General features: G+C 38.7%; 1 protein-coding gene across 4 annotated transcripts in view; it reads right to left on the minus strand.

Annotated features, from left to right (window-relative positions):
• Window positions 1-12,389, minus strand: part of sptan1 (spectrin alpha, non-erythrocytic 1) — a 61,710-nt gene that overhangs the window by 6,080 nt on the left and 43,241 nt on the right. For all 4 annotated transcript variants that reach the window (XM_057818315.1, XM_057818314.1, XM_057818313.1 and 1 more), the window contains 12 exons: window positions 11,061-11,192; window positions 10,813-10,950; window positions 9,069-9,173; window positions 8,627-8,835; window positions 7,428-7,548; window positions 4,038-4,159; window positions 3,848-3,980; window positions 3,666-3,764; window positions 3,430-3,589; window positions 722-798; window positions 433-642; window positions 47-343 (listed from right to left, as the gene is read on the minus strand). In XM_057818315.1, coding sequence (XP_057674298.1) covers window positions 47-343; window positions 433-642; window positions 722-798; window positions 3,430-3,589; window positions 3,666-3,764; window positions 3,848-3,980; window positions 4,038-4,159; window positions 7,428-7,548; window positions 8,627-8,835; window positions 9,069-9,173; window positions 10,813-10,950; window positions 11,061-11,192 — 1,803 coding nt within the window. The remainder of the gene's footprint in view (window positions 1-46; window positions 344-432; window positions 643-721; window positions 799-3,429; window positions 3,590-3,665; window positions 3,765-3,847; window positions 3,981-4,037; window positions 4,160-7,427; window positions 7,549-8,626; window positions 8,836-9,068; window positions 9,174-10,812; window positions 10,951-11,060; window positions 11,193-12,389) is intronic.

Genomic DNA, 12,389 nt, shown 5'->3' on the forward strand with positions numbered 1-12,389 from the left:
AAATTTGGTTTCGGGGGAAAAAAATGTAAATATCTATTCAACATACCTTGATTATCTTCTGCAGGTTCCCCCATGTTTCTTCTAGCGCTTCCATTGTAAACCAGGTATAAGGGTTGGAAACCACCTGGTAATTCTTGATTTGCAAGTCCAGTTCAGCCAGCTGGTTGAAATCAGTCTGGGCTGAAGTCAGTGAGGAACGGAAAGCCTCATGGGCTTCACGCAGTGCACGAATCTCCTCCAAAGAATTGCACCTCACTGGGTCAGTTAGATCCTCCTCGGCATTCTCAAACCAACTGTTAAAGGCTGATGCCTTTTTGGCGAATGTGAGAAACAAGTCCTCAACCTAAGGGGAGAGGGAATAAAGTGTGAGTTCTGACCAGCCCTCTCACTATCCGTCCGACACAACCCAAAATCGGCAACAAGACTGTTTACCTTTCGGAAATGCTCTTGAGCCTCCAAAAGCTTGGTCTTACGAGCGTCCGAATTGGACAGTAATTGGTTCCAGCGCTTCATTAATGCAGCGTGACGAGCTTCAATGGCTTTCGCTTGGACATGCTTAGCCGCTAACAGCTGGTCTTTGAGAGCTGTGATATTGGTTATGCCCTCCTGCTGGAAGGCTTGAAGTCCAGCATCAAATGTCTCCTACGGATTACCATAGACTAGATAAATGGAGCAAAACAAGCGAATAAAATGAAGATCTAAGCATGAAAGACACAAATACCTGCTTGGTGAGGAGAGTCTGTACAGAGGACAAGTCTCTGCCATAGTCATCATTCTTAAGGCTGTTCTCTTTTTCTCCTAAGAGAAAATAAAAAACATACAACAAATTTATTTAGTCAAGAATCCAAGGTTCAGGATAGCGTTCATTAGTTTTAGAGTTGTCCCGATCACATATTTTTGCACACGAGTTCGAATCGGAGTCACCTGAATTTGAGGATCTGCCGATACGGAGTACTGATCCTATATTTTGGCAATTTATTAATTTATTTAATATTTCAAAACCTCCGTTTTCAGTTTTGGTCGATTTTAGCAACGCCGGTGGACAAAAGCGGTAGTGTGTGTTGCCTTTAAGTGCCTGTGACACCATAAAAAAAAAAAAAAAAATCTTAACATTATTATGTGTTTCAAATCATATTTTGAGACGATTCGACTATATACAGCAATTTGGCAAAGTGCAGATGACGAGAAATGAGGTTTTCAATCTGCAGTTTAGCTACTCCTGTCATTATTGTGCTCTGGCGCCACCAACTGGGTGATGACGTTGGCAGAGTAACGATTTTAGCTGATTTAGATTTTAGCCCAATAGAGGAGGAAGATTCAGAATGAGGAAAATGAGACAGAGAACAGCAAAATGTCATCACTGTTTTTGTCTCTCTGCTCCAATACTTTTACAGGATATTCTTTTTATCTAAGTATTTTTCCCGAATTGCTAAATCAATTTTATGGTCATGGCAAATAAGAGTTGCTAAATGGAATGTGAAATATTAAAAATGCATTTATTCAGTACGACAGGGCTAAATTACAGCATAATGGCCAAAACTGCCAACTGCTTATAACTTCCGAACGGTATCTTATGGCACAGGAGTTAGCCCGGCTTTTATCATTTCCCTGCCCCGGCTTCAGAGACTAAGGAAAGAGCGTGAACAAAACAGGAGGCGTGTCAGCCCCCGGTGAAAAGCAAGTTTCAGCTCTTTGTTCTGCTTTGGCTCCGGCAGGCAGGCAGTGCTCACCGCCGGGGACGCACAGGGCAATGAACACCGAAAATGGCGCATTCTCGGCGGACAAACTGGCAGACGTCGGAGCACGTGGCTGCCTGAGCACAAGCCGAGTACACGCTCTCTAGGCAGGCACGTGAAGAGAGCCGAGGGAGCTGGACACCTCTACACAATCAAGAACCGGAGAAGACACCCACAAAATGCAAGCCACCTCCTTATTAAAATTTTTGCCATAATCCCAGTATTTGACATAACATAAAGCACGTAGCTTACTTACTTCGTCATCCGTCCAATGGTCTCTAGATTGTCGGACTTGTTATGCCTATTCTTCGCGGTGAACAGGATCAAACATTACTCTCCCTGGTGTAGTAGCAAAACCCTGCAGCACATTGGGCTGGTGTGACGCAAAAAATAAACGAATTAATCCGCAAAATCATCTGAATCCCCAGTCCCTCTGATGATGTCATGTTGAGGTAATTATCGGGGTTTGATTGATTAAATATTTGCTTGGTTGGTTGATTGAATATTTGCTTGTGCTCATATATACCATAAATAATACATATTGCCATATTTTTCTTACTTATATAACCAGTAAATGATTATTGCTTGCTATACCAGGTTGTAGTATAATGCTTAAGTGTTACAAAGAGTAAAAGAGGGTCGGGATGACAACAGTTTTGCTTCATGGCCGCATCATTGCGTAACTAGACCTTCCGAGGCATCTTCAGCACCTGGCGTCTGGACTTCCGTCTAGACCTTCGAGGACAATTTTCCATCCGAGGACATCTTCCATGGCCGCAGCGTTGCATAACTGAAGTGTCTGGATTATTTTGACTGTTTATATGATTGTTTTGACTGTTTACATGATTGTTTACATAAGCTCTTGCTTCCACACGTGTATTCACTTAGTTCCACCTACATGCACACACATATCCAATCGAAAACCACATGGGTGTCTCCAGCTTGCTCTTCCCTCCCTTAGGGCGGCATCCATTTTTGTTTAGGACAAACCCCTAAATAAAATACCAAGGAGGATTTTTTTCCTTTAGATCAATTTTGGTGACTCACGAGTCACATTTTGCTCTCCTTGGCCAAGAAAACTGAGTGTCTTCTCTCCTTATTTTTGGGTAATTTTACAATGTCTATCTAAGGATCTATTTTTGAACTTGACATGTCACATTCGCCTTCTTCCTGAATATCTATGGCTGGAAGTCATTTTCATGGCGCGGGATTCATCGATCACTTTTACACACATCCAAGCGGTCCATTACTTTCATGAGAATAAAATACTGCGTGTAATATGAAATAAACATGCTTTTATGTGTCACAGGCACTTTAAGGAAGACTACGTTTCCCATGAGGACCAGCGAACACCCGCACAGTGTCGTAAAATCATGATCTCCCTGTCGCCTGCAGATGGATTAAACAACATTTCTGTTTCCAGCTGCTGTGAGAAGGATAAATAGTAATACGGTAATGAATCCAGTTGTTGCTAAACAATAGCATATGACGGTTAGCAACCAAGCGGCCTCAGTCAAAATGGATTGGACGTTTCTCACCTTCAATGGCAGCCAATTAGTTGATATTTCAAATAAAAAATTAAGATTAAAAAAAAAAACCATCTTTTTCCACACGATCCTGATCTTCTAAAAATTACGTGATTGGATCGGGGACATCCCTATGATTTTTCTAAAGTGTATATATTTTTTCATACCGATCCAAGACTCAACCACATCAGCCTTCCAGTTGAACTGCAAGAACGCAGAGTTCTCGTCCAGCTTCGCCTTCCTCTGAGCAGCCGCACGATCGAGCTCTGCAACTTTGCCTTGCAGAGCTGACATCTTGGAAGTGATACTGTCCACGTGATGGTTGTTCTGTTGAAAACAACATCAACGTTAACAGCAGTTGGAAAAACTTCGCTTCCATTACCGCCCTTTCAACAAATACTACCTTCTTAATGAGATCTTCTCCATTAGCGCAAACATCGCTGACGCGGTCTCTGTGCACGGTGAAGTCCGTCTCAAATGCTTCATGCTTTTTAAGCAACCCCTATTAATCAAATCATGACATTTAGGGGGACAAAACACATTTATGTCAACGTTTCGACAATGTGAAAGCGGTGAGAAAAACACCTGCACTGCAGCCAATGTGTCTCCATAGTCTTCACCCCCGACCAAATTTAATTTCTCATTGATCCATGCTTCTTCTTCTTCCACGTTTGCCACAAACTGCTGGTAGTCCAGCGATTCCTCCAGTCTCTGTCCCCTGAATAAGTGTAAAAAGTTGTGTTTGTGTACTTGAATCTAACGTTTTTACTCTTACCTTGCACCAGATAAGTCTTTGAGTTCCTTCCAGTGGTCCACAAACTGAGACAGTCTCTGCTGTATCTCCTCTTGACCAATGGTGTTGTCATCAGACAGCTTCTTTCCAGTATCCAGCACCGACTGGAAACATGAAGATTATCTTAAAATCGGTTCAAATATCATAACATTTCCAAATTAAAATTGGTCATGAAGGAAAAGAGTCGATTATTCCTTGTTACAGGTTGTTTTATTCTTATAACGAACAGGAGATGATGACACAGAATTCAGGAGTAAAAAAGAACAAAGAATTTACACTTAAAGACTGACAAACAGAAAAGACATCACAGTCCGGTACCGGGACACAGAGAGTGTGTCCTGCCTCTCAGCTCCTACACTTTTTCTTCCTTCCCCTTTGGGGGGGGGTTAACTTCCCCTAAAGACTTGCTTGGAATGTGCAACCCCCAGGCCCTGATCAGATTACATACACTGGTAAGAGGACAAAGGGCCTGTGTGAATATTGGAAGAAAAGCAAAGTGGCTCCTCCCACATATGATTATTGTGAATAAATCGAAATATAGTTCTACAGTCACCATCTCAAAATCTTGCATAAACTCAAGATTGCACATCAAGTTTAAATACAAACAACAAAAATGTTTCAGCGCATACATCTCATACCATTACTGTGCATGTATTTAACAAATAAATGCCACCAATTTTTGACGGAAAATTGAAATGTTTACGATATTGAAGTATTCTCAAAACGCCTCAACTCTGATATGGAACTGAAGTGACATCGTTTTCATTCACAAGTTAAGCAAAGTTTTGCGTTTTTTCACTTATCGCGGCGGGTTCTGGTCTCCATTAACCGCGAAAAACGAGGGATCAGTGTACACTGTGGTCACGGTGAATCATCCAATGTCTTTCCAAAATGCTATTCAAGTCATCTAGTGAAAATTTAGTAAAAAAAAAAAAATATATATATATATATATATATATATATATCAGGGGTCGCGTTAACCGAATATTTGCCGTCGTTGACCGGTTTTTTTAAACGGTGACGGAAAAAACTGAAGCCCATCTGTGATTTTGACAGGTTGCAATTCACACCCCAGACCACAGGGTGGCGAGTGAGCATATTAATTAGCTATTGTCTCTCTTAATGCATGACGTCGTTGGGCTTACTCAGAAAAATGTCAAGGCAACTGAGTGTCCGAACTAAGTCGTCTGTCCGAGGCTGAAGTCCAAAACCTCATGACAATAGCCTCTGAAGGAATCCCACTTGAGACATTTGATTATGCACAAGCGGGCACGCAATTCAAGTCCATGCGCACCAGGAGGAAGACTGCGTTCAGGCCACAGCAGGTGAACTGTTAATTTCATTGTTCCATATGTAGCCTAACTACTGGGGCCACAGTCAGCTGTTTTTGTCACTGCGGAGAAAAAGTTACATATTCATATGCTTGATGGCACGGTGTGGATTCTGTTAAGCTTGTTCGGACAGAATATTGTAGCGTCACCGGGGTCTGGCGGCGGCACCGTGATTGACACATCAACGCGAGGTTCTTATTGGTGCACCCGGTGTGCCAGCGCGTCATCCAATTGGTGGACTAGATTGCCGCCTGTATATATAGTTGCCTCTTTTTCTTTGGGGGCGGAGTTGTTGTTTTGTTGGTGTTGCTGGCGGTAAGCAGAGTGAAAAGAGGGAGAAAAGTACCACGACTTCCGTGTCTAATTTTTCGCCACCAAACAAGCATTACAATATTAATTAAAAATGAATGAAAACTAAATACTATTGAATATGTCATTATTATCATTTTAAAAATTTAAGTGACGGGTAAAAATAGATTATGACCGGATTTTTATGACCCTGTCAGTCAAAATGACAGACAACGAAAAAGTCTAGCGCAACCTCTGATATATATATATAATTTGTATGTAATTTGTATGTAATTTTCGCACTATAAGGCACAAATGACTATAAGCCGCTACCCACCTACTGTAATTTGACAAGGCATTATGTTATGGCATTTTGGTAACACATTTGACAGTGGTGCCATAAGACTGTCATAACACCATCATAATTATCACATGATACTGCCATGAGAATTATTGAACGCTGATGACAGATGTCATTTTGTGTCATCAGGCAAATTATCTCCCTTTTGAATGGATGTAAAAGATACGAGCTGGACATAAATGGAGTTAGTGACATAATTTGCCGGATGACACTTAATGACATCTGTCAAAGCCATTCATTAATGCCCATAATAATGTCATGTCATAATTATGACTGTCTTATGCCAGTCTTATGAAGCTGCTGTCAAATAAAGTGTTACCTATTAACCCAAATAAATTAACAAATAAGCCGCAGGATTCAAAATGAGGGGGAAAAAAGTAGCGGCTTATATTCCGAAAATTACATTACTCACAAGTACTTGAAAATTTTAGTTGTGCTTACTTTAAATCTTAAAACTGGCACAACCTATTATTATTTACAGTGTATGTGATTCATAAATACCGTAATTTTCACACTATAAGGTGCACCTCTCTATAAGCCGCCACCCACGAAATTTGACACGAAAACGGAATTTATTCATAGATAAGCCGCACTGGACTATAAGCCGCAGCTGTCCTCACTGTATTATGGGATATTAACACCAAAATATATTAACCGGTAACACTTTATTTGAGAGCAGCATCGTACAACTGTCATAAGACCAAATGAACCACCATTAAGCTATGAACCAATTGGCTGCAAAGCTTCAAGAAGCTTCATATGGCAATCACTGCTCCCTCGGGGGTGAGAGTCAGCCTCTGCTGCCACCTGCTGTCAACACTGTTTTCGTGTAACATGCCTCCTAGCATGCACTTCAGCGCTACAGATGTAATTAACAATCAAAATTCATGTTCTGTGCTGATTATTTTTTCAGTTACAGTTTCAGTTGTTTCAAAAATTGCTAGTTATGGTATTAGATAACACTTTATTTGACAGTGGTGCCATAAGACTGTCATTAGACAATCATAATCATGACATGACACAGTCATGTGCATTAATGAATGCTTATAACAGATGTTTAGTGTTATCCGGCAAATTATCCCACTTTTAAATGAATATAAAAGATCCAAGCTGAACATGAATGGACTTACTGATATAATTTGCTGGATGACACTTAATGACATCTGTCATATGCATTCAGTATTGCCCATGACAGTGTCATGTCGTAATTATGACGATCTTATGACAGTCTTATGACGCCGTTGTTAAATAAAGTGTTACCTATTAGCCCAAATATATCAACAAATAAGCCGCACAGGACTATAAGCCGCAGGATTCAAAATGAAGGAAAAAAGTAGCGGCTTATTGTCCGAAAATTACGGTAAATGAAATAGGAATAAATTACTACATTACCTTAATAGCAGGTTCATGGGCTCCCAATTCAGCCTCAAGCCTCTTGTGTTTCTTCCTCAGATTCTGTACTCCAGTCAAGTCACGTCCATAGTCTTCTGAACTTACAAGCAACTTCTTTTCTCTGTAAAAAGATGTCACAGGATGAATTTTGGATGTTTAGCGTTGTCAACGGCACTGAAAGATGATGATTTACAGCCAGTCTGGATACCAGATAATGACCAAAAATAGCTACTTTCATAAAGTGACATTATTTCTGTACCAGTTGGTTGGGAAACACCAAAAGTGTACTGAAGAGCTAGCTAGCGGCGTCAATGACACTGAAAGAAGAGCATTCACAGCCAGTCTGGAGGCCAGATCTTTATGTGGGTCAGATTTTTAAATGACCAAAAATAGTCAATTTAATGAAGTGACACTATTTCTGTACCAGTTGGTTGGAAAACACCAAAAGTGAACTGAAGAGCTAGCTAACTAGCGGCGTCAATGAAAGAAGAGCATTCACAGCCAATTGGACGCCAGGGATTTATGAGGCTAAGATTCATAAATGAAAAAAAGAATAGTCACTTTTATTGCTGCAGCTATTGAATATTTTAGTAGTCGATTAATCGATGGACTAGTTAGTTCGAATAATCGGATAAGGAACATGAAAAATTAAAATATCTGAGCTGAGCCTCAACGGTATATAATTTTTTTTTTTTAAATGAGGATCTCTGTACAACAAAAGAACAATTAGCTAACTTACGTAGAAAAAGTCCGCTAGCTTAAATGCTATAAAATGCTACAGTTGTTTTCTTACAACGCTCTTAACAAATGGTTCAGACACATTTTCCCACAAAAAAACGGCCAGATAACCCGATAAACTAAATTATGAATGCATTAAAAAACATTAGCTCAAACAAAAAGTTAGTTTACGTTGGGTTTAACAGGGAGCAGTTGGATTCAGCCATGTGAAAAGAGGCAGACCAGAGGGCAGTGTATCCACCCTAATCAATAAAACTTAATGCAAACACTTTCAAAATAAACCACTTTAATTAAACGAATACTCAAAGCAGCGAAATTTGACTATTTTTTTCTAATCGAATACTCGAGTTAATCAATTAATCGTTGCAGCACTAGTCACTTTAATAAATTGACATTTTTCTATGCTAGTTGGGTATTAAACACTACAACCTAAAGTGAACTGAAAAGTAGGCATTTCTTACTTGATCCAAGACTCCTCATCATCCAGGTCCCTAAAGAACTGATGCAGGCGGTGAGACTCATTGAGCTTTGCGTGGCGGCTGGCCGCCATGCTTTTTATTTTGTTGAAACGGCCATTGACCGCGTCGCGCTTGTCCTTCACTTGAGAGGTATCAAACGCGCTGCTGACCATCAGACTGTCAGCCTGGCCGTTAAGATCCTTCAGACGATCCTGTAGAAGAGAGAGACCTTATATGATCTAGGTGCATACAATCTTTTCCCCACATGCTTTTTTTTTGTTCACATCTGCTGAGTCAAGCTCTCAAGCAATGGTTAGCGACTTCAATGTTATTTATTCATTTCTTAATCAGTCCGGGGCGGACTGTGCAGACTGGACGCGCTAAAAATCTGAAATTTAACAGTCGACGTGTGACGTCACAACAGCGTACATAAATACATACATACCTCATGGGCAGAAATATCAGCCTCCAGCAACTGGTGTTTCTTCAGCAGGTTGTTGACTGAGGCCAGATCTTTACCATAATCCTCTGAAGCAAGAAGTGCTTCCACCTGAAAAGCACAATGTGTGATTTGTTTTCTAGTCTGTGAAAGTGATTTTATCTACTGTATATGCCCGAATATAAAATGGCCCGGATTATAAGACGGCCCCCTATTTCTCAAGACTTGAAAAAACGTTTTGAACACCAAATTAATTTTTATACAGAAAAGAATTACACTACATCCAAAACAAATGATTATAACTAAAGATGTGCCGATCGATTGGGTCCGATCACGTCATTTTCAAAGTATCGGAATCGCCAAAAAAATATCGGACATGCCTTTTTTTTAAAATATATTTCTATTTTTTAATTAAATCGTTTTCTATTTGTATCTAACGTTACAGACAAAATGTGTTACTCATCCAGAGTCTTTAGTTTTGGCTTAAAGTAGGGCTATCAAATTTATCGCGTTAACGGCGGTAATTTTTTTTTTTTTAATTAATCAGGTAAAATTATTTAACGCAATTAACGCATGCGCTGCAGAACCCACTCACGCATTGTCGCGTTCAATTTATTATAGCGCCATTTTACTTACATATAGAGTTAGAAGATAACGTAAAATGAGCAGAGTGAATTTAAGCAGTCTTTGGAGCCTTTTTATAATTGGCTAAAGCCTTAAAATCCCTCTCTCCACAAGTAGAAATATCGTGGGAAGCAATGTGAGGAAGTAAGGTAGTAGTTGATATTTTTCTTAACATCCTATGTTATTTCCCAATGCAGAGATGATATATCAATTGGTGCCCCTATGCACAGTCATGGTTGCACTTCCCATCATGCATTTGGCCAGAACAGTTAAATGGCTACAGCATCATTTACTGAAAGCTCAACAAATACACTAGATGGCAATATTTAATCACAATATACAAAGTCACATTTATCCTTTAAGAATTACAAGTCTTTCTATGCGTGGATCCCTCTCACAGAAAGGATGTTAATAATGTAAATGCCATCTTGAGGATTTATTGTCATAATAAACAAATACAGTACTTATGTACTGTATGTTGAATGTATATATTCGTCCGAGTTTTATTCATTTTTTTCTTAATGCATTGCCAAAACGTATATGATTGGGAAAAATTATAGGGAATGATTGGAATTGAATCGGAAGCAAAAAAAAAACCAATTGGATCGGGAAATATCGGGATCGGCAGATACTCAAACTAAAACGATCGGGATCCGATCGGGAGCAAAAAAACATGATCGGAACAACCCTAATTATAACAATATATTTGAGAGAAAAAGCATGTTATTTTGCCTCATTCAAATCTTAATATCTGAAAAGTGTAATCACATTCGTAAATGAATGGCTTCTGGTTTTTGAAATGTAAATAAACAAATATATTGTGATAAAACAACAAAATTACAATAACTGCATTAACCATCAAAGTGAAGTCTAACTGTAACTGTAGTCTAGAAACAAATTTGAATAAGGAAAAACATTGCAATAAAATAATGCAAACTGGTTAAACGTAAGAGTAGCTTAGATCTGTCATGACAGAACATCCCGTCAAAGATATCTGGCGCCATCTAGCGTCGTGAATGGGTATAACGTCTAGACCGCAAATATATTTATTATATTTATATACTTATTTCAATGCAAAAAACACCGTCTTATGTTCGGGCCAATACGGTAGTATGGAGGTAATCACCTCAGAGAGCCAGAAGTCAAAGTCTTTGATGCCCGTGTTAAAGTTCTGTTGCTTATTCGCTTCTTTGAGTTTTTGGCTCTTCTCAGCAGATTTGTTGACAAGGAACTGCCATTGCTCATCTAGAGCACCAAGGCGTACCTGTAGAGGAAAAGAGCAGTTCGAATTATGTTGAAGTGGAGGAATAGCGCTCCAATGAAACAGTTTACATATGGATTACAGTATAGTACAGTTTGTGTTTATAATTATACCTTAACAGCATCCTCGCTGCCAGCACAGGCACCTCTCTGGATAAGTGTGTTACCAGTATCTATGACTCCACGGATTCGGTCAGCATTGGCGTGGAGCTCCGCCTCAAAAGCCTGGTGTTTCTGATGTTTACTCTACAGTCATTGGGAGAATCAAGGACAAATTATGTGAGTTGAATTCTGACAATTTAGCATCATTCTATACTAAACAAAAACATGAATGCAACTCTTCTGCTTATGTTCCCATTTTTCACAAATATCTTTTCCCACATCTCTCTCTAATATTGTTCTCGAAGCTGTATGACTGTGTTAGTGTGCAATTATCCTTTGCCAAGATAATCCATCCACCTCAGAGGTGAGAACAATATTTGAGAGCGTTGAGTACATTTTTGTTTACATGGAAAAAGTTTTACTCAGGAAAATTGGATGCAAAACATAATGTGTTTGCGTTCATTTTTTTGTTCAGTTTAGAAAACATTCACATTCAGCTTAGAAATTAGAATCCTAAACATTTTGTTAATTTGTTTGCAATTAAAATTATATAGTTCATAAGTGTGACACTACAATGAGAAATGTAGATAGTGTAATGACAAGGACGCAGAAAACAGACATGAGAAGCCACATTTGAGAAAATTTCTTTCCCTCCAACCTCGTTTTAAAACTTTCAAGTCCAAGTCAATTCCATTTTACTGTAGAGTAACTAACCTTGGATGAAAACAAATTTGAAGTGCATGGAAGCAGATTACGGACTGAAAAAAAAAAAAAAAATCTAAAAGACCTTTGCTTCCAATATTGATGTGTCACTAAAAAATGAATCCAATCCTCGTTTGCTTGGGGGAATAGTGCACTAGGGCTGCAGCTATCAATTATTTAACTAATTGATTAATCTATCAATTAGTTAGTTCGAATAATTGAGTAATCTGATTAGGAACATTCAATGCCTTGCAAAATAAATTTTAGGAAATGTAAAACAAAGGCTTGGTGAGATTGCAATTTCAAAAGAGCATTAAATACAAATACAAAATAAAATTCCCAAGCGTTTCTTCAAACTATGCAGAATTAAAATTTCATTTTACAAGAGCAATAAATGCATTTTTAAATAAATTAAAATACCTGAGTTTAGCCTCAAACAGTAAAAAAAAAAAAAGTACAACAAAAGAACAATTGGCTAACTTGCATAGCAAAATTCTGCTAGCTTAAATGCTATAAAATGGTAACTTTTTTTTTAAAAACAATGCTCTTAACAAATCTTTCAAACACATATTCCCACAAAAAAAACTGATATACCTCTAAACTTAATTACTAAAGCATTAACAATCATATTAACTCAAA

This window comes from Corythoichthys intestinalis, chromosome 17, assembly GCF_030265065.1.
Source record: "Corythoichthys intestinalis isolate RoL2023-P3 chromosome 17, ASM3026506v1, whole genome shotgun sequence".
In the NCBI taxonomy this organism is placed as follows: domain Eukaryota; kingdom Metazoa; phylum Chordata; class Actinopteri; order Syngnathiformes; family Syngnathidae; genus Corythoichthys; species Corythoichthys intestinalis.